This window comes from Myotis myotis, unplaced genomic scaffold, assembly GCF_014108235.1.
Source record: "Myotis myotis isolate mMyoMyo1 unplaced genomic scaffold, mMyoMyo1.p scaffold_m19_p_18, whole genome shotgun sequence".
NCBI classification, from domain to species: domain Eukaryota; kingdom Metazoa; phylum Chordata; class Mammalia; order Chiroptera; family Vespertilionidae; genus Myotis; species Myotis myotis.
In genome coordinates this window covers 4938522-4965140 of record NW_023416322.1, presented here as the reverse complement: position 1 = coordinate 4965140, position 26619 = coordinate 4938522, and the positions used below count along the sequence as shown (strand labels likewise).

Sequence of the window (26619 nt, the reverse complement as noted above, 5' to 3'; positions counted from 1 at the left end):
TTGGCTGCCTCCTGCACACCCTCACCCTCCGCCTCACATTGGGGATCGAGCTTGTAACTTGAGCTTGTGCCCTGACCGGGAATTGAACTGTGACCTCCTGATTCATAGGTCAACACTCAAACACTGAGCCACAATGGTTGGGCTCTTATTTCTGCAAAACAATAAATAAATAAATAAATAATAATAATAAAACCAGTCATATGTTCCCTGTTTAATGCCTCTTCTATATTCAAGACTATCACTGCCTTCTTTGCATGGATGTTCTGGGAGTTGAAATGGATTAGAAATATATAAAGATAGTGAGTGAGGAGCTTGGCATAACAGAAGTGTCAGCTAATGGTCACAACAATAACTAGTAAAATAGAGTACAATAGATCACAGTGCTGGAGAGGTAGTGGGGGAGAAACCATGTGACCCTATGATTGCTGCCTCCGCCAATTCACTGTTGTCTGTACTTTGGATGCGATATAGCATCTTGTATTACTCTCTCTACGTGTTTAAGGAGCTTCGAAGTTCTTACTGAAGGGGAAGGCCGGATGGACCTAACTTGCATGAGATAGAGGGCAAGTCGCTAACCCTCGAAGGTTGAGTGGTTTGCTTACTATCATCAAGTCAGAAGAAACCAGCAGTTCCATTAGGCTTATTTTTGGATCCTTGTACAACACTTTATTTTATGGATATGTGCATTTGTTTACATGTTTATACACATTGCTCCATGACAAAGCTCAGTCTTCCTTTATCCCTTTCCTGGTTGAAGTAACGAGAAATTTTTCAGCCCACAATCATGTATTTGGAAGAGCAGAACATGTATGCACCTTATAAAATAAATCAGCACATTTAATAGTGTAATTATTCATATTTACAATTAATGCTTCTTCCCCTTTATTTTCCCAAGGCTCATTTTTCTCCATTTCTCTACTATCAAAGTCAACAACTGCCTAACGGTTCTGTCAAGGAGGCCCTGGTTCCTGCGCCTCTGGCCAGCTCAAGTCCAGGTCACAAGCCTAAGCTGTGCAGGCTGGTTAAAGGTGACAATGGCTACGGCTTCCACTTAAATGCGATTCGGGGTCAGCCAGGCCCATTTGTCAAAGAGGTACGGTAACCTGGTTCTGCAGCCCAGTGACCGCAGTCACCATCGGGAGGGCGGGCTTCTCCCACTCACGGATGGCTCAGTAAAAGGGTGCAATGAAGGCCGGCGTTGAGCGTCTGTCTCACTTGGGTTCAAATAATTGCTGTCATGGTCCCGGCCCCTTTAAGATAGCTTAGTACATCCTAAGCTCACAGCCTTCATTTCTTAACATCTGTTACACTCAGTCATCTGTGGGCACTTTCAAATCAAGTAGAGCTGGCATGACTGTAGGTGAGTCACCATCAGCACTGAAGGGGGATGCTTGCTTGCTTCTGTGCACGGGCATGCCTCTCGCTGTAGGGCCTGAGGGAGAGGACTGCCCTTAGAGCTCTCACACTGGGCCTGCAGAAGGGACCTATGATGTCTGATACCTTTAACCCAGAAGACATATAACACAATAGTCAACCACTGCAACACCACTGATTGGAGTACAGAAGCTGTAGCCTTCAAAGCAGAAAGCGTTAGAGCACTGTCCTCGACTTCTGTGCCTCAAGGAGAAGTCACAACACAGTGAGGAATAAATCCTCATCTCCTCATCTCCCCTGAAGGGAGCTAGGCTAGTTCCCTAATCTGTGTCTGGACTTGACAACTCCGACCCTCTGTTCACAGGTGCAGGAGGGCAGCCCTGCCCAGCTGGCGGGGCTAGAGGATGAGGACGTCATCATTGAGGTGAACGGGGTGAATGTGCTGGACGAACTCTATGAGAAGGTGATAGACAGAATCCAGAGCAGTGGGGAGAATGTCACGCTCTTAGTCTGTGGAAAGAAGGCCTACGATTATTTCCAGGCAAAGAAAATCCCTATCGTTTCCTCCATGGCTGACCCACTGGATGTACCCCTTGATTCCAAAGAAGAAACATGGGTGGAGTCAGAGCTCGACTCACACGTGGCAAAAGAAAGAGTGAGTAGTGACACATTTCTTTGCTTTTAAAAAAATATTTTTATTGATTTCAGAGAGGAGGGGAGAGGGAGAGAGATAGAAACATTGGTAGAGAGAATCATTGATCAGCTGCCTCCTGCAGGTACCCCTGGGGACCAAGCCCACAATCCGGGCATGTGCCCCGACTGGAAATCGAACCGTGACCTCCTGGTTCATAGGTCGATGCTCAACCACTGAGCAACACCAGCTGGGCAACACATTTTTTTCTTTTTTTAGGACATGTAGTATATTAACCTTTTATTTATTTATTTTGTTTGTTTTTTATTAACACATTTCTTTTAATGATCTAACTTACCAGTATATGGTAAAGTCCTTAACTAAGTGCATCTCATGTCCATGTTTACCACAGAGTTCCTACAATACTAAAAATGATCATGTAAAGGTAACTGACAAATCAAGTTATTGTAGGGGAAAGGATGTAGTACAAGAACAACAAATTTCTTATTTTTCATAGCAGAGAGTTGACAAGAAATAAGTTTATCAAAATTATAATGGGAATGGAACTTGAATCAAACTATTTATGTACAAATTCTGCTTCTGCTATGGGCAAATGGATTTACTCTCTCTGTGCCTTGGTAGCCTCCCCTATAAAACAAGGATAATTTGTGGGACTGTTATCAGGATTATATTGACTAAGACTATTAAAGTGGTTTGGCTAGTGCCCTGTGCACAGTAAGCATAAAAGGAATGGTGGTGGTTAGAGACAGAGTTGTTTTTAAAATAACTGCTAGGTATTCAAGTTTTATTACTAGGGAAGAGCAAACGCTATGCTGTATGTATTTAGATTAGATAAATTCCTTGGTAAATCTCAGTTTTTGTTGTTGTCCAATTTCTTTTCATTGATGAACTTGAGGTCCAAGAGTGAACTGACCTATCCAAGTTCATTAAAGGAAACATTTGGCAAAGCCAAGACTTAAAGTTTAATACTATTTTTCTTTCATTACATTAATGTAATTCTTCCGACTGGTAATACAAAAATCTAATTTTTAAGGAACACCCACTGTCGTAGCCCGGTTAGGCTACTATAACAAAATACCATACACTGGGTGGCTTTGTAAACAACAGACATTTGTTTCTCACAATTCTGGAGGCTGGGGAGTCCAAGCTCCAGGTGCCGGCAGATTGGTGCCCATGCAGGCCTCTCCGAGGCTGCAGACCCGGACTTCTTGTTCTGCCCCTTCAGGGTGGCAGGAGCTGGGGAGCCCTGGGGCTCTCTTTTTTTAAGGGCACAATCCCAGCTCTGCCCTCCTGACTTTATCACACCGCCAGGCCATACCCTCATTCTATCACCTTGGGGATAAGGATTTCACCATATGCATTTGGGGGAGAGACAAATATTCAGACAAGGCACACGTAATAGCCACTGACCATATTGTAGATTTCTTAACGAGAAAGTATTCTCGTTGTCTTTCAAGAATTCTATAACATCTCTGCAGGGAGTCAGTTACAGAAAGGAAATTGGTTTCAGACAGCAAGCTGAAAGCAAAGCCAAGTGCAGAAGTCGGTCACCTGGCTTCTAGTCATGATCCTACCCCCGGGCTTATGTCCACGCTCCAGCACTCACAGACCCTTCGCCTTCTCTTGCACAGGCCCACAGTACAGCCTCGCAGTCTTCTTCCAATTCTGAGGATACAAGGATGTGATGAGAACGAACAATGGCTGTGGCTGAGCGCGGTTTCTGGGTATTTAATAGGAATCCGTTCCAAGGGATGAGCGGCCACCCACCTGCCGTCTCTGGCGAAAAACGCTCTGGAAACTGGCCCATCACGTGCAATTGTTTTCTGTTGTCATTTGTCTCGAGTGCCTATTGCCGATGGCTTATTTATGGTCAACTTAGGAGAAGCTAAGGCGGGACCAGATTCTTTTCATGTAATCTCTTCCAAGCTTCAACTTAACTGTATTTCTCTGTATGATGGTATCTCTTACTTCTATGGGCTCCTTGAGCACAAAGATGATTCACAAATCTGTAAATGTGAAGCTGCTAATTAAAGGACGTGAGTTTGCCTATTAAAATTATGCTTTTAAAAGAATGTGTGGTTACTAAAATAAATGCCATTAAAAATGTCTTTTGAGTTGCTTGAACCTTCCCTGTTAGATGATCTGACCTGAAGTGTGTTTGTTTTTGGTAAGCATTTCATGCTTTAATTTTTGTTTTGCCTCTAGGAACCAAAAACAAAATAAAATTCAGAATAAGACCTTAGTAATAGAGACTTCCTGGTAGTAAAATTAAGGATTTTTTTAAAATGGCATTTCTGAGTGTTCTACAACTTTTCCAATATCTTTCTTTTACAGATGAAGAAATTGAGTTGGAGAAAAAAGTGACTTATCCCAGTTAGCAGTTATTCATTGTTTTACCCACAGTATGAGGGGCAGAAGGGAAGAAAATATGAGCCATCATTACTTAATTGAATGTAGAATAATTCACTCTTACATGATATTAAGTGAAAGGAAATCAGGAAAAATGGCACCCTTGAAATCTCTCTTGGTAGAATCTCTTTCAGTTGCACCCCATCCTACCCCAGGAAAGAACAGACAAGCTCTTGGTTATTTTAATGGGGTAAGGATTGGGGGGGGAGGGGTAGCTAACTCATGTGAGATCATACAAGCAAACACGGAGCTGTCCTTGATGAAATAAAGCTAAGGTCAGACTTACAATCTCGGATTTTAATGACAGTCAATCTCAGGGAAGCCAAAACTTCCTCCATGTGAACCGCGACTTCAGCAGAAACCCCCCACGCGTGGCCAGCTACCGCGGACTCGCTTACCCCGGATTCCAGTGTACTTCTCCCCCTCCCAACGCTGCACCAGCCTCAAACCCACAGGAACCTCTCGGCGGAGCACTAGCTTCAGTTACCTGGCTCTCCGCTCCAGCCAGTGCGGCTCACGATCAACGTGTCGTCTGAGAGGAAGGCATAGCTGCAGGTGGAAGAGGCTACCACAGCATCTTGTTTGTATAAAAAATACCAGGCCCCGGTCCCCTCCACTTTCCCTTGTTCTATCTAAATGCGGACACCATTGGCCTGTTCGCAGTCTGCAACAGCCGTGAGTTCAAGGGGTCATATGCTTCTCTGGTGCCTGCTTGTGAGCCAAGTAGAGGAACAGGATGCTGGAGAGCGCGCTGACCAGGAAGATCACGTCGAACCAGCGGTGGTAGAAGTTGAACTGCAGCTCCCCCAGGACTTCGGTGATGATGGTGCGGTACTCCAGGGGCATGCTCATGCGGATCAGCAGCACCGAGGAGACGAAGTACATGCCCTGGAAGTCAAACAGGCCAGTCCACACGTCACTTTGCGTGTAGTGAGGGACGGGTCAAAGGCCGTGGTTAAATATTTAAAAGTATAAGACACGTCTGGGACTTTACAGGTGCAAACATGACGCTGGTTTCTACAACTCACCATTATCTGTGCTAACAGCAGGACGATGACGTTGGAGGACTTGCTGCTAGAGATGGCGTAGAAGAACTGTCGAGAAAGGGGAGAGGAGTTTATGCAGCGCTGCTGTGTCCCGTGTCCAGAACATTAGGCGCGTGGCTGACACTTAATCAAAGGTGTCACCCCCCTGCCTTAATCCTGTACAGAACAATGTGTATGATTAAGGCTGTAAAGAAGAGACTTGGAGTGAAAAGGACTTAGCTGTGGGTGTAAGTACGACATTGAAACACAAAAGGATTACAATGGCACATGATCTCACTCATTCATGGATAATAGAGACCATTATAAACTTTTGAACAATAATAGATACAATGGCTAACAAACTTTTAAGAGGCTGTGTGATCACCTGACTTTAACATCAAAACAGGTCACCCCAGGCCCTTGTCATTGTTCCCGGGCTCAGAGCTCTTTTCAGAATTGGTGCCAGATGCCTGGAGACCCTGTCTCCGCCCCTTTCTCAGCCTCTTCTCTCCTTTCACTCCAACAGCTGGGTCTGAAGTCCCTACCTCTTCCCAGAGGATTTACCTCCCGATGCTGATCAGAACACAGTTGAACATTCTGCTTCTCCCACCTCCACAGGCTCCTTACAGGCGACTCTCAGTTATTCTTCTAACCTCAAACCCCCATCTCATTCATTCATTCCAACTATCTGCTGAACACCTACCACATGCCAGGTGCTGTTCTAGATGCTGCTGACATATCAGTCAACAAAACAGACCGTGGTCTCATTCTATGACCTTTGGTAAATGTAGTTACCCGATTATATGATGTAAGTCCATCATCATCAATCTATGTATCAGTTTAACGTCTTAAAAATTCTGTTGTATGTCTTTTATTTATTATAATATGTTTTTTATTGATTTTTTTTAGAAAGGGAGAAGGAGAGGGAGAGAGCGTGAGTGAGCAAGAGAGAAACATTGATTGGCTGCCTCCCCGACACACCCTTACCAGTGACTGAGCCTAAAACCTGGGCATGTGCCCTGATGGAATTGAACCAAAGTACACAGGACAACGCTCCAACCAACTGAACCACATGGGCCAGGGCTGTTGTTGTCTTTTAAATATTTGTGACTGTTGTTTAAGATTTCAGAAGACAGAAATCTTAAATAGGTAAAATGATCTCACGGTGCCACCTGTAATTAAGGAATTACTTTTCTGACTCTGTGATAGAACATACCTTGGTAAGAGTGATCAGCAGTCCTCTGATAGACGTGACAATGATTATTCCAACCAGAATGAAGGAAATGTGCTGGGACCAGAACTTCACCTGCCACCAAAATAGAAAGAATAAATCTGTTAAATACCTGTTTAGAGAGATGTGAAGATTAAAAAGATGCATTCTAGCCATGGCTGGTGGTTAGAGCACTGAGCAGTGGTTAGAGCACTGACCCATGCACCAAAGGGTCGCAGATTCAATTCCTGGTCAAGGGCACATACCTGGGTTGCAGATTGATCCTCAGCCCAGATTGGGGCACGTGTAGGAGGCAACCAATCTACGTGTCTCTCACATTGATGTCTCTCTCCCTCTCTCTCTCCCCCTCTTTCTCCCTCTCTCTGCCACTTCCCCTCCCCTGCCCTCCCTTATACTCTCTCTCTCTCTCTAAAAAAAAAAAAAAAAAATCAATGGGAAAAAATCCTCTGATGAGGATTAACAAAAACAAACCAAAAAGAAGATGCACCGATGGCTTATGTGACTGTGAGAGGGAGCGTCATGAGGCCTTGTCTGATTAAAACAAAGTGGGGAAGAGAGCAGTGGCAAGGAAAACACCTCCAGGAAGAGGAAGACAGCCGTGGCATCTTCATGAGCAGACGGAATCAAGATGTAAGGACAGAAGAAAGCCAGGTGCAGTGAAGTGATGAAAACATGAATAAATCAGAAGAAACACAAGCGTAATGTATAGCTTCAATGTGAAAAGTGAAAAGCACAGACTAAAGGAAACAAAACAGCAGCTTGATTGCTTTTACGATCTGTGAATGATAGTTCTCGGATCACCCAAAACATTAAGGAACTTTTCTTTCTTAAAAGAATTACAGACCTTCTCAGCTATGGTCTAGGAAATAGTCGACCTTCATCTGAATCACATGACACCGTTCTCTCCTCTTGGACTGTTTCCCAGTGAGCGGCAGCTTAGGGCCCTATGCATGATGCAGGGGGCGATGCTCTTACTGCCCCTGCCAGGTGTCATTCGGAACTGTGAAGTGCGAGTGTGCAGGTGAGTTACAGGTGAACGTAGATACACACCAGCAACTGAACAGCCTCGGGAAGACTGATAAGAGCATTTCTAAAAATTCAGCCCGGTGAGAAATTTAAAAGAGGAGAACACATATGCTACCCAGTGAAGCATACTTCACAGCATCAGTTATGTGATTCTTGAAGAGACACGCTCCTTCATAGGAAAAAGGATACACTACTGGTCTATCAAAATGTGTGTTTTGGCCCTGGCTGGGTAGCTCAGTTGGTTAGAACATTATCCCAATTAGCCAAGGTTGCGGGTTCAGTCCCTGGTCAGGGCACATACAAGAATCAACCAATGAATGCACAAATAAGTGGACAGCAAATCGATGCCCCCCACCCCTCCCTTCTTCACTCCCTAAAATCAATCAATCAACACGATTTTTTAAAGTGTGCTCTACGCTGTCTTAAGGACTGGAGTTCAATGTGCTCTGGTTCGTTTTATGTTATCCAGCCACCGGGGCGTGTCCAGCTGGGATGGCTGCTGGGGGCCGCATGCCGTCTGTGGTGAGAATCAGCACAGATAATAGGCCCTCAAGGGACAGGCACATAACACTGGTCTTATGATCAGCCGGAATCACTGGCCATCTACGTACCTAGAAAACATACTAGTCTACAAATAAGGATGTTACACTTAAATTAGGACAAGAGTGCATTCAGTGACGGTGGTATTCTAAAACGGGTAGAAAGATGAAAAAAAAAAATTGTACACAGGTTACAGTTACCATCTTTAGCTCACAGTCCACATTAATTAACTGATCAAGATAATTTTTACAGTATAAATCATCTCAGTTCTAGCACAGAACACTAATTAGTAGTTAATATTCCACCAGAGGAATCAAAGGTGAGCTGTGTGTTTGAAGATCTCACCGAGAGACGCATCTGAGTATTTGGTGGGGAGAAACTGGTGAGTGGTAGCTGGCTACAGAGGAGCAGAGGCGGAACTCGACATAACCCGCATCCACAACAACAGTAAGTCCCAGTCATTACTTATGTTCTATGCCTTTTACAAATCTGCATATGAACATGTCAAAACATACACAGGAGAGGAGGAAGAACAAAAGCAGAATCAAGTAGGAAGGAATTAGAATCTTAATTATAACATATAGCAGATAAAAGAGAAAGAAACAACAAACCAGGATCTTGATACAACACTTACATCAAATTGGATTCCCAGATAATTCACAGTGATCTCAATGCCCCTTGTGACAGGATCAGTCTTCCCCACTCTGTCAAAAACTATATTAATGGTCGCCTGCAAAGACACAGCTTTACATTAGAGCGTTTCAGTAATCACCTACTGTTTCAAAAAGGTGACTCAAAATAATGAATTAATCACCATAACAAATCTCACTGCTGGATGTTCCTAAAAATGAAATTGGACTCAATCTAAATCAGATATAAGAAATCTACTTTGGCTATCCACATAGAGACAAACAAAAGTCCCTATCTTTCTTTTCTGTAAAGAGACCAGGGGAATGGGCTATGGCATATACGTCTGAATTTATCAGAGCCAGAAAGGAACATCTGGGAGATGAAGCCAGGGTAGGAGAATAAAGGAACTCCAGGATCTCTCCCTGTGGTTATTTCCTGAGTGCTCCAAAAGCAGCCGCTAAGATAAAAGGACAGTTAAAGCTAACACGCCAACAAAGCAGAGCAAATGGAATCCTGAGAAAAGTCAATCCAAAAGAAGGCAGAAAAAAAGGAAAAAGGGCAGAAAACAGTTGAGACAAATAAAACACATGTAGTATTATGGTTGTTTTAAAGCAAACCATATGAATAACCACATTAAATGTAAATGCTCAAAACCAGGGGTTGGCAAATGCTGTAGCTGTAGTATGAGAGTAGCTACAGATGATATGTAGACAAATAGGCTTGGCTGTGTTCCAATAAAACTTTATTTACAAAAGCAGGTGGTGGCTGGATTTCACCTGTGGGCTACAGATGGCTGACTGCTGGTCTAAATGTGCCAAGTAAATGGCAGAGATGGTCAGACTGGATAAAAAAGCAAAACCCAACTCAATGTTACTTATAAGAAACCCACTTTAAATATAAAATGCAAATAGGTTAAAAAGGAAAAGAATTAAAAAATATATACACTGAGTGGCCAGATTATTATGACCACCCCATCAGTACTTTGTTGGGCCACCTTTTGCCTACAATACTGCAGCGATTCTTCTTGGCATTGACTCAGGGTTCATAATGACTCTAAAATGTGTATGTACCTAATAACATAGCTTTAAAATACTTGAAGCAAAAACTGATACAACTATAAGAAAACAAACATTTTAAAACTGGCAAAAATTTGAATAGATATATCATCAAAGAACATGAACAGGTGGCAAATAAGCACATGAAAAGTTGTTCAAACTAATTAGGCCTTAGGGAATGTGAATTAAATACCATCTCATACCTATCAGAACAGCGGTCGCCAACCGGTGAGGTCCGAAAGGTTGGCGACCGCTGTATTAGAATGTCCAAAGTTCAAAGGACTGACCATCTGAGGTGCTGGTGAGGATGTGGGGTAAATGAAACTCTCATACACTGCAGGTGGGAATGTAAATGGTTCAAGTTTGGCCGTTTATTCAAAAGCTAAACATACATCTGCCATATGACCCAGCTGTTTTCTCCCAAGAGAAAAGACTCCTACACAGATATTCACAGCAGCTTTACTTATAATATCTCCAAACTGGAAACAAACAGATCTCCACCAGCAGGAGAGGAGAGAACCAAATTGTGGTATACCTATACTATGGAATACAACTCAGCCATAACAAGGAATAAACTACCGATGCACACAATAACGTGGATGGAACTTAAAATAATTATGCTGAGTAACAGACGCCAGACAGAAAAAGTGTACATACTATAAGACTCCATTTGTAGAAAGTTCTAGAAAAGATAAATCAGTGTAGGATGACAGCAGGTCAGTGGCTGCCCGGAGATGGGGTGTGGGAGAGGGGCATCACGAAGGGCTAAAAGGAAACTTCTGGCAGTGGTAGGTGGATATGCTATCTTGATAGTGGTGATGGCTGCTGCATAGGCGTACATTTGTTAAGATGTACCAAACTGTACACTTTAAATATGTGCATTTAGTGAATGTCAATTATATCTCAATAAAACTGTTAAAAAAATATGTTCCCACTTGAGAGAGGGGTTGGGGGGCTGAGTTAAAAAGGGGAAGGATGAAGGACAAATTGGCAGTTACAGCCATGAGGACGTGAAGTACAGCACAGGGAATACAGTCACTAATAGTGTGGCAACCATGTGTGGTGCCAGGTGGGCACTGGCCTTCCCAGGGGTTACTTTACAAATTATATAAACGTATAACTGTTACCCTTTCCACCTGAAACTAACATAATTGTCAAAGGTAATAGAAAGAAAACATGATACGCTCCCCTGAAGGCTGCATCTCAGGAAAAAGCTTTCGTAGCCCAGCTAACTGGACACTATCTTCACTCTCCTTTCCCACTGAGTGAATCAGATTTTAAAATGGCACCTGAGTCCAACCGGTGCGGCTCAGTGGTTGAGTTTAGAACTATGAACCACGAGGCTACGGTTCAATTCCCAGTCAGGGTACAGGCCTGGGTTCCTGGCTCGATACCCAGTGTGGGGCGTGTAGGAGGCAGGAGATCAATGATTCTCTCTCATTATTAATGTTTCTCTCTCTCTCTCTCTCTCTCTCTCTCTCTCTCTCTCTCTCTCTCTCTCTCTCTCCCCCTTCTGTTCTAAAATCAATAAAAATAAATTTTAAAAAGTCATCTGAATAGGCACTGACATCAAATTATTTTAACATTAGATCCGTTAAATCCAGAATCTTTCTTTCATCTACACTGATCAAAATGAACTAACAAGCTCCTCTGTGCAAATACAGTGCCAGTGGGAAGGTTACCAAACCAGAAACTCAAATCAGCCTTTTCTATACTCGCACTGAAACCCATTAATACCTGCAGGTGAGCCACAGGTAAAGCTGAGTAATGTACATAAAATGCCCATACAGAATACACATTAGGAGAGAGCCACACCAGAATAAGACCTATAGACACACAGGCTGAATTTATCTACAGAAGCACACTTTAGAATTTACTTTGGACTGAGTTTTTAGGTATACACACATTATTTAAAGGACAGGGGTTTCTGCTCTGAGCTGCAGCTAGGAGTTGAATTAGTCACATTCTCATGGGTAATATGGAAAGCAGAGTGGAAAGTAAGAAACTTTTACGTTTGCTTCATACACTTCATAATCTAAGACCTTATTGATTTCTGACACAAGAAAAATGCAACCTCCCTTTTCGGGTGAGCTAAAAAGGAGAAGGAAAAGAGAGGCTCAAATACGTGAAAGACCGCCTTCTCTGTTGACTCAACCGGATTTGAAAGATTAGGCTGGAATTTAGTTCCATGCCTCCATCAAACCCTCTTTCCTCTTTCTGCCATTACCAGGGAAGAGCACCTGAACTCTGACAGGTGAAAATAATATACTTACCATGAAAATTTTCCAAACACAGTAAATAGAGAAAAAGTAACCCAGAAAATTAAAATATTTCCCCTTGAAAGTTTTGGAGTATTCTATTCTCTCCTGAGGGAAAACAAACACAAAACATGTCAGTCTCAGCAAAATGTAAGTTTATATATAACAAAAATGCATTACTTGTTCAGGCTAAATAAAAAAACCACACATGGTAATAATAATATCAAAAAAACAATAGTAGTGGCAACACTTACTGACTACTACTTTAAGCCAGAAAGCGAGACAAACATCTTACATGCATTATCTACTTTAATCTTCATAACTGGAGCTTAGAGGTTAAATAACTTCATAACTGAAACTTGAGGTTAAATAACGTGCCCCCGGCCGTCTAGCTGGCGAGGAGGGGAAGTTAGGCTCAGGTCTCTCTGTCCCTGAGGCTTCTGTTCACCTCTCTCCTATGGGGCTACTCCTGTGAAGTGATCCTCAATAAGGATGAAAATAGTTGGAACAACTTTAATGAAGAGACTTTTGCATATTTAAATTGTGTTGCATTTTAGGCGTAAATAGAAAAGTTACTTCTTGTCCTTAGTTCACTTCTTGCTTTTACAATATAACTAACTTGTAAGGGAATAAAGAGCCATCAGAGGAGTGGCCATCGGGATCCTGGGTCAGGGGGAGTGGTGTGCGCCACCTTCCCAGCGGCTGAAAAGCCTCTTTTGACTACCCCACTGCTTTCTATTATTGAGAGCATTCCATTAAGGGCTTTGCTAGTGGGAGGAGCAATGTTGCGGAGAGAGCAGACTCCAATGCTTCATGACTAACACTGAAGCTATGGAGTGTCTCCTGCACTGACTGGCTGTACAGGACACTAAAAAGCCATGCAGTCTTGTCCTCATGTCGATCACATTGACAAAAGCACACTTCAGTTCCCTTGCTCGGTACCTTGGTAGCATGTAGATCGGCTGTTTCCAGAAAAAGCTGCCTGCTTAGTTCTTCCAAAGCATCCACTTCCTGTTGAATCAGAGTAAGGTCTGGCACAGAATGGGCATCAAGGTTTAAACCACATAGAAGTTTCAAGAAACAGACATGAAGAAAGCATGTTTTTGGTTTCTCCTACGGTGTGGATTCTAGGAACTGCCTAGATTTTCAATTTCCTGCTATGTCACTATTACAGAAGTCCCCCACTCCCCCCTTGCTCCCCTGCACCCCGCCCCTGCTCCACCCCAGGCCTTCAGCACACTATTGTCCCTGTCCATGGGCTGTGCACATATGCATACAAGTTCTCTGGTTATTCTCTTCCTGACTCCCTCCACCCCCTTCCCTCCGAAATCTGTCAGTCAGTTCCATGCATCCATGTCTCTGGATCTATTTTGCTCATCAGTTCATTTTGTTCATTAGATTCCACAGATGAGTGAGATCGTGTGATACTTGTCTTTCTCTGACTGGCTCATTTCACTTAGCACAATGCTCTCCAGGCCCCTCCACGCTGTCTCCACGGGTAAGAGTTCGTTTTGTACAGCTGCACAGTGCTCCCTGGTGTGGATGTACCACAGCTTTTATCCACTCATCTACTGATGGCCACTTGGGCTGTTTCCAGATCTCAGCCATTGTAAACAATGCTTCAGTAAATATAGGGGCGCAGACATTCTTTCTGATCGGTGTTTTGGGTTTCTTAGGATATATTCCTAGAAATAGGATCACTGGGTTGATGCTCAACCACTGAGCTACGCTAGCTGAGTTAATCTTTACTAACTTTTAATACAGCCTAGGATTTTATAGACCTTCTTTCGTTCTTTAGAGACATGATCTTTTATTATTCTCACAATAATCACATAAGATAGGTGTTATTATCCATTTTGCAGACAAGGAAAGTAGAGCTCAGAGGCAAATAAGTTGCTCAAAGTCACGCAGCTGGCAGGCATGGATGCAAAGTCAGATCCGTCCTGCTCCAGGCCTGCTCTTTCCATGACACTATGCCACTTCCCAGATCAGCGAGGCCGTGCTATTCCTCTCTCCAGTTAGGAAACGGGCTCAGAGAAGTTAGAGAATCCTGATGCTTTTGTTGAGTTGACTTACTGTCACTAAGATAGCTTCATCCTCAACTTCTGCTTTTATGGATTTTTATGTAATAAGAATAGTAAAGACGGCCCTTCTGACACAGCATAGACTTTAATCTACATCTTCCTTCCTCTGTGATTTTCCCGATTTCACAGATCAGCCCTACAGATCCTTCCTCAGCAGTGGCTGCCAACAAACAATAGAGTTTTACTAGTTAACGTGCCCGCTCCTCTCATGATTAGGCATAAGTTCCTTGAGGGAGGCGGTATCCCCGCATTCATTTCAGGAGATGTGAAATAACTGTTTCTTGATTAAATGGATTTAAAATAATCCTTTCTTCCCCTCACCTCTCATCACCCTACCTTCCTTTGGTCTACTTCTTACCTGCATTTGACTCCAGAAAGACATTTAGTAATTTATAACAAGAACAGGCCTCATCCTTTTCCTCCAGTGGAAGCAAAAGGGAATGTGTGCTTCCCCAGGCAGAGAGGCAGCATTATGCTACCTCAGTCCTGGGTCCCCAGAGTTTTGACCTAAAAGCCTGAGACTCACAAGATTTAGCCACTCATTTTGGGAATTAGTTTAACACTGTAACCAGCAGGGCCAAGAATAATCCATTAACCCAAACTCTTTGATTTTTAAACCAAAAAGTCACTGGAGATACAGAGCTGCTTAAAAGTTGTTTAGGAAACTGATTGCTTAAGAAACAGGCCCCTCTGGTCTTATATACAAACCACCCCCTTAGGGAGCCGTTCCGTTCTGTCGTCATTGCTCAGAGCTGGGACAGTGGCAGCTTAGCGGAAAGAGCCAAGAGAGGGAGACCACAGTTCCACTCTGTCTTTGCCACAAACCACTGCGTGACAACTTCCTCTGGTCTACTTCCTCATCTGTAAAATGGAAAGACTCACTTGTTAGGACCCTTCAGCCCATGATGTGATGATCACCTGTGGGTGTTGGAAAGATGACTCTGTACCTGGCCAGCTGGACCCTGGATGCAGTCAGCTGCCGTGGGAGAGACTATCCCAATACTACTTCTTCCTCTTGCCCTTGGTCCGGAGTTGAGAAAAAGAATATGGAGCCATTTGGGTCCTAGACTGACAGGGAGGACCATGCTGTAAGTCACACAGGTCGTGTCTGAGCGCTATGGTGCACACCTGAGACCACCATAATGTTGAGTGTCAAATGTAATTGGGAAAAGGATCCAGCAGAGGGACAGAGGATACTCTCAGTTCCTGGAGCTGAAGTGGTGATGCTCTTTATCACCCCCCAGAATCCCGACGGCTTGTTATGCACCTCCCCCTTCTGGAACATGCTTCTCCGGGTCATTGCCATCCTGAAATGAAAAACAAACAAAATCCCCAAATAACAAACAAACAACAAACAGCTCGGCAAGGAAGCATAAACCCTCATAGTCATTCCCACCCACTAGGCTCAGACCCGCCCCTGCATCTGCTGAGGTGCTCAGGGCGGGAGGCCCTCGGGAGCCCCGGTTCCCCAGCTTGCGGCTGAGGGGAGTGCGCACCCGGGCGATGTGCCAGGTGAGGACCACGGAGCGGGGAGTAGGTAACACACGTGAGGACTGGTCTGCCATTCAGACGCTGAGAGACCTCAGAGTTTTCATCTCCTCATCTATGGAGAGTTGTGAAGACCAATGAAATAATATGTATGAATTCATGTGGTCAACTACAAAGTTGTACACATATTAATAACTATTACTGTTATCATTTCAGGCCAAAAGAGAGTAACAGCTAACACACCTAACTAAAGGGCCAGGCACAGGCTAGGAACGCAAAGAATGTTTCTTTCCAAAAGCAGACACAAAAAGAAAAAGCCAGCACTACCACACAAACCTCCACTCTTCTAAACATCATCACTCTCCCTCTAACTCCAATCTCCTCCCACTGCTGAATCAGTTAACAGGAAACTTCCTCTGCCTTCCTCGTGCCCTCCAGGTCTATAGCGAGCCCACTGCCTCAGCGGGAGCTGCTGGCATGTTCCAGCCCACCACATAGGTATTAAGAACAGGGTCTTTGGTCATAGCCGGTTTGGCTCAGTGGATAGAGCCTTGGCCTGCGGACTGAAGGGTCCTGGGTTTGATTCCCATCAAGGGCACATGCCCTGGGTTGCGGGCTCGATCCCCAGTAGGGGGCATGCAGAAGGCAGCCGATCAAGGATTCTCTTATTGATGTTTCTGTCTTTCTCTCCCTTCTTCTGTTAAATAGAATATATTTAAAAACAGCAACAAAAAACAGTCTTTGTGAGGAAAACTAAGATCATTTGTATATAAATGGGTCAAAGCCTACCAGCCTAAAATAAACCAGCATGAGTCTAATACAAATAGGTAGCAGAACTAAAGAAAAATTTAACTCAGAACAATTTTTGGGTGACAGGAGACAGAAGTGCGGAGGAGGAAGCAGCAGTGCTGGTATTTATGCAAATATACCAATGGCACCAAATACCAAACGGGAGTTCTATAGGCTACATTTTTTAAGCTATTGGTTAAAATGGCATTAACAGTAAAGAACATGAGGTGTGTTGGCCACGTTGACTTAGCTATTCTTCAAAATGACCTTTGCCTGGGATGGACTATAGCTCCAACTTGGCTCCTCCTGCCTTTTCCCTAATTACACACACACCCACTGTAACAGCATTGCTGGGAGGTGTAATTAATGACCAAGAAGCGGCTCAGACCTGGGGAGCTTCTGACTTAACAAGACTCCTCACCCATAGTTTCCCCATTTTCATAGGTGGAAAAGCTGGAGCAAGTACGTACATAAGGAAGAAGGTCTGTCTCACCCACTTGAACGTGACTTCAGCTTACCATGCTGGATTGAGGGAGGCAGTGCGGGGGAGGGCGCACACAGCCATTTCTAGTTTCCTTAGTCCCAGTGTTTACAGCACAACAAACATAGTGCCTGGCTGTGAGTGGGACTGACCCTGCACTGGGGCCTCCCCACAGGCAGAGGCAGGGCCTAGAAGTGCGAGCTGGCTGCACCCTGACAAGCATGGCCTTGCTCTCAACAATCACTTTCACTTTTATCATTGGCCTCTAAACCGATCTTCCTTTTATTAAATACGTTGCATATAAAAAATAAATATTAATATATACAAAAAAGAAAAAGGAACAACGAACTCCCTGAGATGTGGTAAAAGGAATAAAAACCAATATGAGGTACTATAGACGCCGCTGACTTTGACCTTGAACTTTTCTTCACTGGCACCACCACCACCATGATCGTCATCACTATTGTCTCTCTGTAACAGGGGCAGGTCCGGAGCAAGAATATATCTACTATTACCCGAATGTCTTTCAAAAACCCACCATCTGGAGAAACATAAGCTCTGGGCTGCAGTCTGGTGGTTGTCTTAAAGTGAAGAGGCTGAAAATGCTTCCTGTGGTTTAAATATGCTACCATACTGTTCTCTGGTCTCCATTTCTGGTGGGAAGTCAGCAATTGCTTTTCTTTTTCTTTTAAAATTTATTATTAAACCCTTACCTGAGGATATGTTTATTGATTTTACAGAGAGGAGAAGAGAGAGGGGGAGAGGGAGGAGAGAGAGAGAAACAGATGTGAGAGAGAAACATCAATTGGTTGCCTCCTGTAGACACCCAACAGGGGATTGAACCTGAAACCTAGGTCTGTGCCCTGACTAGGAACTGAACTTGCAACCTTTTTGGTGTACAAACAACTAAGCCACCCTCACCTAGCCAGGTAGCCAGGCTACTTTTCTTTCTCCCTCCCTCCCTCCCTCCCTTTCTTTGTATTTTAATAAAATTTAAAAAAATACACACACTCTCTCTCTCTAGAGGCCCAGTGCACAAAAATTTGTGCACTCGGGGGGTCCCTCAGCCCGACCTGTGCCCTCTCGCAGTCTGGGACCCCTTGGGGGATCACTCCCCGGGGGATCGGGCCTAAGCTGGCAGTCAGACATCCCTCTGGCAGCCCGGGATGTCCCCCTTCCAGCGGGGCAATATATATACAATTGGTTGCCCCCCCTCCCCCTGGGCACACCCCAACCTGGGATTGAACCCACAACCTGGGCATGTTCCCTGACTGGGAATGGGATTGGTAACCTTTCAGTGCATGGGATGACGTTCAACCAACTGAGCCACACCGGCCAGGGCATACTTTTCTTTTTTAATTAAACGTTTTATTTTGAGAAAATTATAGATTCACATGTGGTTGTAAAATAATATAGATAGATCCCATGCTTTCCCCAATGGAAACATCTTGCAAATTTAAAGTACAGTATCACAACCAGGGCATTGACACCAATGCAGTCAAGGCAGCTATATGCTGCCCCTGTATAGCCCACTTCCCTCCTCCCACCTCCAGCCCCTCTTAAACCCTGGCAACCACGACTCTGTTTTCCATTTCCATTCTGTCATTTCAAAAATGTTATATAAGTAGAATCATACAGCATGTAACCTTTGTGGATCGGCAAATCTGTGTCAAGGGTAGACCCCCTTCTAGTGTTTTCTTGGGCCGTCTGGTGTTTACTTTGCATATATATTTTTTAATGATGAGGCAGAGATTTGGGCAGAGTTTATACGTAGATTCTAGATCTTATCCTTCTGCATTTCTCTTGCTTCTAAAAATTTCCTTTTAGATTTCCAGTCCCTTTGCTGATTTGAACTCTATCAATCGGTACATGTGAGTGAATGCTGGGAAGGTGGGTGGGGCTGAAGAGCACCCCTGGGCAAATAAGCCACACACAGGCAGTTACCTGATACCCTTCTCAAATTTCTGCCTGTCTGTTTATTTTCCAGGGCTTTCAAATACTTGTTTTTAACAATTTTTATGGCTTTCTATTGAAGGAATTGCTTGAAATCTTTATATAGTGCCATTCCTGGAAATTTCCTCTATGATGGTTTTTATTTTTTTTTAATTTTTTAAAATTTATTTTTTAATATATTTTATTGATTTCTTTTTAGGGAGGAAGGGAGAGAGAGAGTTAGAAACATCGATGAGAGATAAACATTGATCAGCTGCCTCCTACACACGCCCTACTGGCGATGTGCCCACAACCAAGGTACATGCCCTTGACCTGAATCGAACCTGGGACCCTTCAGTCCGCAGGCTGACGCTCTATCCACTGAGCCAAACCGGTTAGGGCTCTATGATGGTTTTTATTTATTTTTATTGATTTCAGAGAGGAAGGGAGAGGGAGAAAGAGATAGAAACATCATTGATCAGCTGCCTCCGGTGGGCCCCACACTGGGGTTGAGCCTGCAACCTGGGCATGTGCCCTGACTGGGAATCGAACCGTGACCTCCTGGTTCATAGGTGGATGCTCAACCACTGAGCCACGCCGGCCGGGCTCCTCTGCTATGGTCTGACAGCAGCTGTGGCTGGTGTTGACATTCCATAGGTGAATATGTATCTTTTCCCTATCACTACACATTTTCAAAAGAGAGACTAAAATATCAAGGATAGAGGTTAAGATTTTTCTTTCACAATAATAGCTTGCATCTAACTTTTACATGATATAGTTTTTAGTTTCTTTTGTATGTCACAAGCTATGTGAAATACTGTGAATTCAGAATTTGTGGGTAGAAAGGGACCCTACTGACCCTTTAGTCAGCCCTGGCATTGACTAAATGAGTATCTTACAAATGAGTATTTGCTCGAGACCACTTAACAAGTTAATAGGAATGTGATTTAGTTCAAGTTCTTTTCATTATACCATGGTGTAGTTGCACAGCTATATTTTTCTATCTTCTACAAAACCATAATTTCAAAATTGTACTATTATTGTTTGTGAATAGAGACTATATTTCAGCTGTATCATGGGTTACCAATACAAAAGCTTTAATATCTAAGTCAACAGAAGGACAAAGCAAAACGAATCACTAATTCTCTCAAGCAGAAGGAAGCTGAAAGGCTTGATCACTATACCAGTATGGTCACACTAAAGAGAGACAGGAAGGGAGAGAGAGAGAGAGAGAGAGAGAGAGAGAGAGAGAGAGAGAGAGAGAGAGAGAGAGAGAGAGAGAAACATCAATGTGAGAGAGACTCATCGATTGGTTGCCTCCCACTCACACCCTGACTGGGGCCAGGGATTGAATGTACAACTGAGGTATATGCCCTTGACTGGGAATCGAACCCATGACCCTTTGGTGGGTCGATGCTCTAACCACTGCTCAAGGCTGAACTAGTTTTTGATGAATGTTCCTAAATACTGTAAAGCTCATCTATTCAAGGTTCCATGTGAGAAGACAGTGTACCTTTTTCCTGTCTCCGTTTTCAACCATCAGCTTTTTGTTTCTAACATGTTATTTTTCTTGTATGTCACCTCACTATGGCCCTCTGCTGTTAAATTGGAAGACAGTCTGTGTTTGTGAAACGGTTTTTCTATATTTTGGTAAATAACAAGGGCATTGTATGAAGCCCCAGGGTCCTAGTATTACCATGCTAGCTGTCTGTCTGCCCTGCTGGCTGCACTGGGTACCTAGCTGTGGTAATTAGGTCAAGTTAGGAGACTTATTCATCTAGAGCCACTCAAATTAATAAGACCTATCGCAGGGCCACACACCATCCCAGATCCTTAGACAAGGTGAGTAGGGGTACATCAGAGCCAACGACTCACCATGACTAGTGATCAGGTGGCTTACAAGTACACATCCACACCTGACATGGGCAATGACTTTACATTCATCTCGGTATGAAAAAAGAAATATAGTAAAAGGGAGAAGGTTCTTAGGAATCAAAATAGTACTGTTTCTATATAAGTGTTTCTTACTATTGAATACTGTTGCTTTTATTATTGTTTTTAAAATCTGCATTCATACTCATTCATGTAAAATCAACTGTATAGAATAAATAAAAACAAAACATTTGCCGAACCGGTTTGGCTCGTGGATAGAGCGTCGGCCTGCGGATTCAAGGGTCCCGGGTTCGATTCTGGTCAAGGGCATGTACCTTGGTTGCAGGCACGTCCCCACTGTGGGGCATGCAGGAGGCAGCTGATCGATCTCTCTCATCGATGTTTCTGACTTTCTATCCCTCTCCCTTCTTCTCTGTAAAAAATCAATAAAATATATTTAAAAAAAACAAACAAACAACAAAAAAAACCCAAAACATTTAAGTAAATAAATGTATACCTATGTGTATCTGCTTTCAATATCCTAGTAAAGATATATAGAAATGGAGGCAATTGGTGGGTGAATCTGGGCCTCTATCATTCGAATGTCTATTGTTATCTCTTACATTAAGGCTTCTTTGACTTGACCTTGGGTCTTACTATAAAAAGGTGTTGAAGGAAGGAACATGAAATGCAAAACCACTCATGCAGTTTAAAACCTCTGTCACCATTGTTACATGGGCAATAATAATTTGAATAAAGACAGTGGACTAATATGCTTCATGAAGGTGGAGACTGAGTATCCTGTTCACCTCTGGATTTCTACGTACTATTCAGCATTTAGTACAGTGCCCGGAATAAACTAGGCCTTCTATAATTATTAAGTGAATGAATATGTGAATGAATAAATGAAGGCAAAGCATTAAAACCAAATGATTATTCTGCAGATTATAAGTTCAATAGTTTTCCTTAGCTATGAGTTATAACTCATTGTTCTAAGACCTTTACATGTCAGTTCATTATTATTATTATTTCCATTTTATAAGACATAAGGAGATAAAGTAACTAGTTTAAGGTCATTGTGAGTTGTAGGCCAAGGATTTGATTCAGACAGTCTGAGTCTAGAGCTTATGCTTTTACCCAGAAATTCCACTTTGAAAACATACATTTTAAACATGCTTTTAAAATGATAAAAACAATAACAATAGTTGAAGACCTGAAGAATTTTTTAAAGTAGTTAAGAGAAAGGAAGTTGAAAAGGTTGAAGTCAGGCATGAAACAGTGTGTGAACATTCCGGATAACAGACTTTTAGAACATCCAATGCAGAATACCTTCAAACGTAAGTCATTCCAATAATTCACCTCAAGAGAACTGATCGAGCCGAACCAGTGTGGCTCAGTGGATAGAGCGTCGGCCTGCGGACTCAAGGGTCCAGGGTTCGATTCCGGTCAAGGGCATGTACCCTGGTTGCGGGCACATCCCCAGTGGGGGGCGTGCAGGAGGCAGCTGATTGATCTCTCTCGTCGATGTTTCTAACTCTCTATCCCTCTCCCTTCTTCTCTGTAAAAAATCAATAAAATATATAAAAAAAAATTAAAAAAAGAGAATTGATCGAAAGTCAGGAAATATGACTGTACTTGAAAATTTTCTTTCACGCAGGACTAGACACTGTCTTTGATGATGCTTTAACTTATAATGGAAATGAGTAAGATGAAATTCCCTGTTAGCACCAATTCATAGTAAAATTTCTTGTTGAGAAAATCTAAGAGTACAAGTTTTTAATGTGCTGATATCTTACCTTTTCTTTTTGCTTATGATCATGTCCATGGTTTGGAGCAGTCGCCGTTCCAGGGCTAGGATGTCTACGTCCGTCACATTCCTATAATAAGCACAAACTGCTAGCAATGTTTTGAGGTCCCGTCCTTGGGCATAACACAAGGCAGCTGGAGAAACACATACACCTCAATTGTTACCCAGCAATTCAAGAACCTGTCTTTTTCTAAGGAAATGAAAATGAGCAAAAATGCTTTTGTTGTCATTTTCTAAAGCTAATACTTCCAGGGTCTCAGGACAATGGAAAGTAATTAGTTCTCTATTGATCTTTCTTAGCTTTCAGCCAGTGATATTTATGATGCATGTGTGAGCACATTTTTAACTTGGCACATGTCTGTTCCACTTTTGGGAGGAACTAATTTGTTGGGATTAGCTCACATTACTGTTCACTGTGCCTTTAAAAAGGGGTGCGGTGAGTAAGGGGTGGAGAGGGTCAAACTGAAATTGTCATTAAAAGAAATAAATGTAGGACAAATAAGGGCAAGCAATATAAGTAATAAGACTTATTTAGAAAGATTCCTAGGTCAATGCCCAGAAGGACAGAGGAGAGAAGGAAAAGGCAGAGGCATAGGCCTAAGATTTAAGTGTTGATGATGGTGGCATGAGATGACATTGTGCTCAGGAAGCGAAGGGGAAAGACACGAGACAGAGCTCTCATTACCTGAGGAAGTAGGACATGTAGGTGTATGGGCAGTTGACGGCACCGAATCCCGAAAGCAGAGCCATGAGAGTCACGCCGATCACACCCACCCGGCTGATGAGCTGCTCTATGGACAGGATCCCTGAAAACACGCAAGCGCGTTAATGCCAGGTGACAGCGAGGGCTTCCACCCGCAGAGGACACATCACTGAACATGGCAACCGTCGCACAGAACTAACCAACAGAGGCCAGATGCTGTTACTATCAGACGATCTATGATAAATACATGTCTACTGATTTTCCTCTTATCTCATATGCTTCCAGAATCATCTCTATTATTGGGTCATGGTAATAATAAAGTAAGATTAGCAACAATAATTGTAAATAACACTATTGACTGTTTATTCAAGGTAGTATGAACTCTAACAACACAAAGTACTTTCAGTAAAAGTCTTGGCAAATTAAAAAAAAAAAAAAGGAAACTGCCCGGCCGGTGTGGCTCAGTGGTTGAGTATCAACCTATGAACCAGAAGGTCATGGTTTGATTCCCAGTCAGGGCTCATGCCAGGGTTGCGGGCTAGATCCCCAGTGTGGGGCGTGCAGGAGGCAGCCGATCAATGAGTCTCTCTCATCACTGATGTTTCCATCTCTCCCTCCCTTCCTCTCTGAAATCAATAAAAATATATTAAAAACAAACAAACGAACAAATAAAAAACAGAAACAAAAAGACAACAAAGAGTAAGTGTGCTGGGAGAGTATAGACAGGAGGCAGCACTTTCTCACCGTTTCCCAGCGTCATCTATGGTATTTATAGCCACCTGTGATACATATACTTCCCTCTTAGGTCATAAGCTCTTTAGCTAGCTTATCTGTTATTCGTTTTCACCACCAATAAACACATAATGCACCTAAAAATGGGCTGAATTTAAGGATGAATAAGTGATTCAAAGGCAAAGACATGAATTTCAGATGATGGACTGTATTCTAATTATCAATTACTTCCTTATTTGACAGTGCTGAAAATCAACTCAGTAGTTAAAATAAATGCTGCTGTTGATGTATTTGGGATAAATGAGAGAACGCAATGTTGAAGAATAACTCAGAACATCTGGTTTCACAGGAAAAAAAAATAGTTTTCATTTGTTTTTCACTTTCTATTTCCAGGATAGAATCCACTTCAACCATTTACGTCTACGGCCAAACGTTAGAGCTGCTATTCAGAAATTCTCTTAGCTTTGAAACAAAACAAAAAAAAATTCCAGTATGAGTCCCTTGTTCCTTGGTTTCCATGACACCACCTGAGAACTCTTCAGGACGTCCCTGTCTTCCCTTTCCTTCCTCCCCGAGCTGGGCTCCGGGCTTCCTTGCTTCCACTCCTCTCCCCAGGACTCAGTCCCCTCCCCTCCTGAAGCACTGGTCCCGCATGCCCAGCCCTAAACCAGCCCAACGCCCTGCCTCCCGGTGCCGCCCCGAGCTGCCTGAAGCTGCTGGAAAGCACACTGATGCTGGGGCCAGTACAGACTAGGGCCTTTCTTGCCCTTGGTCAGCCATCTCTTCCCACTCCCTCAGCAGACACTAATCAATTTTCCAATCCTGATCTCCAGAGCTAATGCCCGTATTACAGAAGAAATGAGCTGTCAGACATGCACTGCCTCTACTCTACTCTAAATATTTACATCCGCAATCATCCTCCCCACGGGCCCCCTCAGGACAACACGGTGTTTACAGCTGACTTCTCTCCGTGTGCCTTTGTTCTTCCCTTTCCAACCTCCCCAGGCTCTTGTTCCATTGCTTGTCTTCTCTCTGGGATCCCTTGCTGCTTCTTTCCTTTCGGTTTCAAATCTCTTTCCTAAGCATTATCTGTCCGTGGTCTTGAGTTTCCCTCTAGTCACCAATCTTCTCTCCTTTCCCCGGAAGAGTCAAGCTTCTTGAGAGACGTTTACACTCCCTGTCACCTCCATTCATTACTCAGCTGGCTGCAATCCAGCTCCGTCCGAATCTTCCACACGGAGTGAACCGCTTTCACTGATAATAGTGATGGCAATGTAACAGGTCACATTCGTGAGGCACCTGTTATGTACCTGGTACTGCTCTAAGCATTCCACTTGTATTAGTCCACTTACTCCTCCCAACAACCCGGAAGTAGATGTTACTGAAACCCTCACTTTGTGAGGAGATGGAGGCAGAAAGGGGTTAAATAACTCAGTGGAGGCCACACAGCAGCTGTGGCAGAGGACGGGCTCAAACCCAAGATGCCTAGTTCCAGAGCCCGGGCTCTTCCCATTCCTGTAATATGGTCATCAATTTTCTTCTGGCTGCAAAATTCAATGACGTTTTCCAATCCTTGTTTGATCTGATCTTTTATGAAATGGAATTGTTCCTATTGAACATTATTTTCCTTTCATGGCTTTCATATGACCATTTCCCTCAGTTTTCCCTTTTATTTCTCTAGCTGCCTCCGCCCCCTGCCCCCCTTTTGGGCCTTTTGCTCTGCAAAAGGACCAGAATTCTCTTTCACTTCAGTCTATACATTTTCCGTGGGTGATCTCGCCCGTTTGCCCAGCTTCCTCTAAGGGCAGTTAGCTGAGATGTCTAATTTTCTAGATTCCTGGCGTTAGCTCCATGAGGACTGATGAACCCATGTCTTTCTCCTAAGCTCCTGACTCTGTGTCCACTGCCTACTGAACCTCACTTGGATGTGCACAGGTAACTCAAATTCAACATATCCCAAGCTCCGGTTAACTGCCTTCTTCTGATGACCTATCTTAGAAATGACACCATCAGCTCTCTAGTCACCAACATTAACAATCTGTGCCCTGCTCTCATTCTGTCTCTCATTCCCCCTGGAACACACCTTGAAGCTTTACATGATGTCTTTTGTGCCTTCCTGCTGGGCCGACCTTTGGTCTTGCCCTTTAGATCTCAGTTTAAATATAGAAAGACCGATTCTAACACTTGCATTAAAGCTGGTATCCTTCTGTTCACTCTTCTCTCTCAGAGCTGCTTGTCTGCTCCTCGGTGACAATGATCACAACTGGCAAATATCTGTTTATATATTTATCTCTTTACTGTTTAGTCCCTCCGGCCAGATTAGAAGTTTCAAGAAGGCAGAGGTCAAGTTTGTTTTGTTCATGGTTGTATCTCCAGCACAGAATATAAACTGGGCACTCAGTAAATAGCTATGGAATATTGAATGAATGAACAAATCCTCACCCAAATTCTGTCGCTTCTACTTTCCGTATACCCCTTGAGTTTGCATCTTCTTTACAGAAGAGTCATGTCTGACTGATATTTGTTAAATA

The 26619-nt window shown here is 43.3% G+C and overlaps 2 protein-coding genes across 9 annotated transcripts in view; one reads left to right on the top strand and one right to left on the bottom strand.

Annotated features, from left to right (window-relative positions):
- Window positions 1–4150, top strand: part of PDZK1 (PDZ domain containing 1) — a 34097-nt gene extending 29947 nt beyond the window's left edge. For both annotated transcript variants that reach the window (XM_036342523.1, XM_036342524.1), the window contains 3 exons: window positions 896–1093; window positions 1739–2029; window positions 3658–4150. In XM_036342523.1, the coding sequence (XP_036198416.1) occupies window positions 896–1093; window positions 1739–2029; window positions 3658–3711 (543 nt within the window). In that variant the 3' untranslated portion in view covers window positions 3712–4150. The remainder of the gene's footprint in view (window positions 1–895; window positions 1094–1738; window positions 2030–3657) is intronic.
- Window positions 2221–26619, bottom strand: part of LOC118672763 (Golgi pH regulator) — a 47824-nt gene continuing 23425 nt past the window's right edge. For 2 of the 7 annotated variants that reach the window (XM_036342525.1, XM_036342526.1), the window contains exons 6-14: window positions 23339–23459; window positions 22643–22723; window positions 15482–15591; window positions 13143–13231; window positions 12216–12308; window positions 8892–8987; window positions 6677–6766; window positions 5464–5529; window positions 4622–5323 (exon numbers count right to left, since the gene is read on the bottom strand). In XM_036342525.1, coding sequence (XP_036198418.1) covers window positions 5117–5323; window positions 5464–5529; window positions 6677–6766; window positions 8892–8987; window positions 12216–12308; window positions 13143–13231; window positions 15482–15591; window positions 22643–22723; window positions 23339–23459 — 953 coding nt within the window. In that variant the 3' untranslated portion in view covers window positions 4622–5116. Of the gene's footprint in view, window positions 3692–4621; window positions 5324–5463; window positions 5530–6676; window positions 6767–8891; window positions 8988–12215; window positions 12309–13142; window positions 13232–15481; window positions 15592–22642; window positions 22724–23338; window positions 23460–26619 lie in introns of those variants that run through there. The other 5 variants (XM_036342528.1, XM_036342529.1, XR_004973204.1 and 2 more) reach the window with 4 other exon arrangements.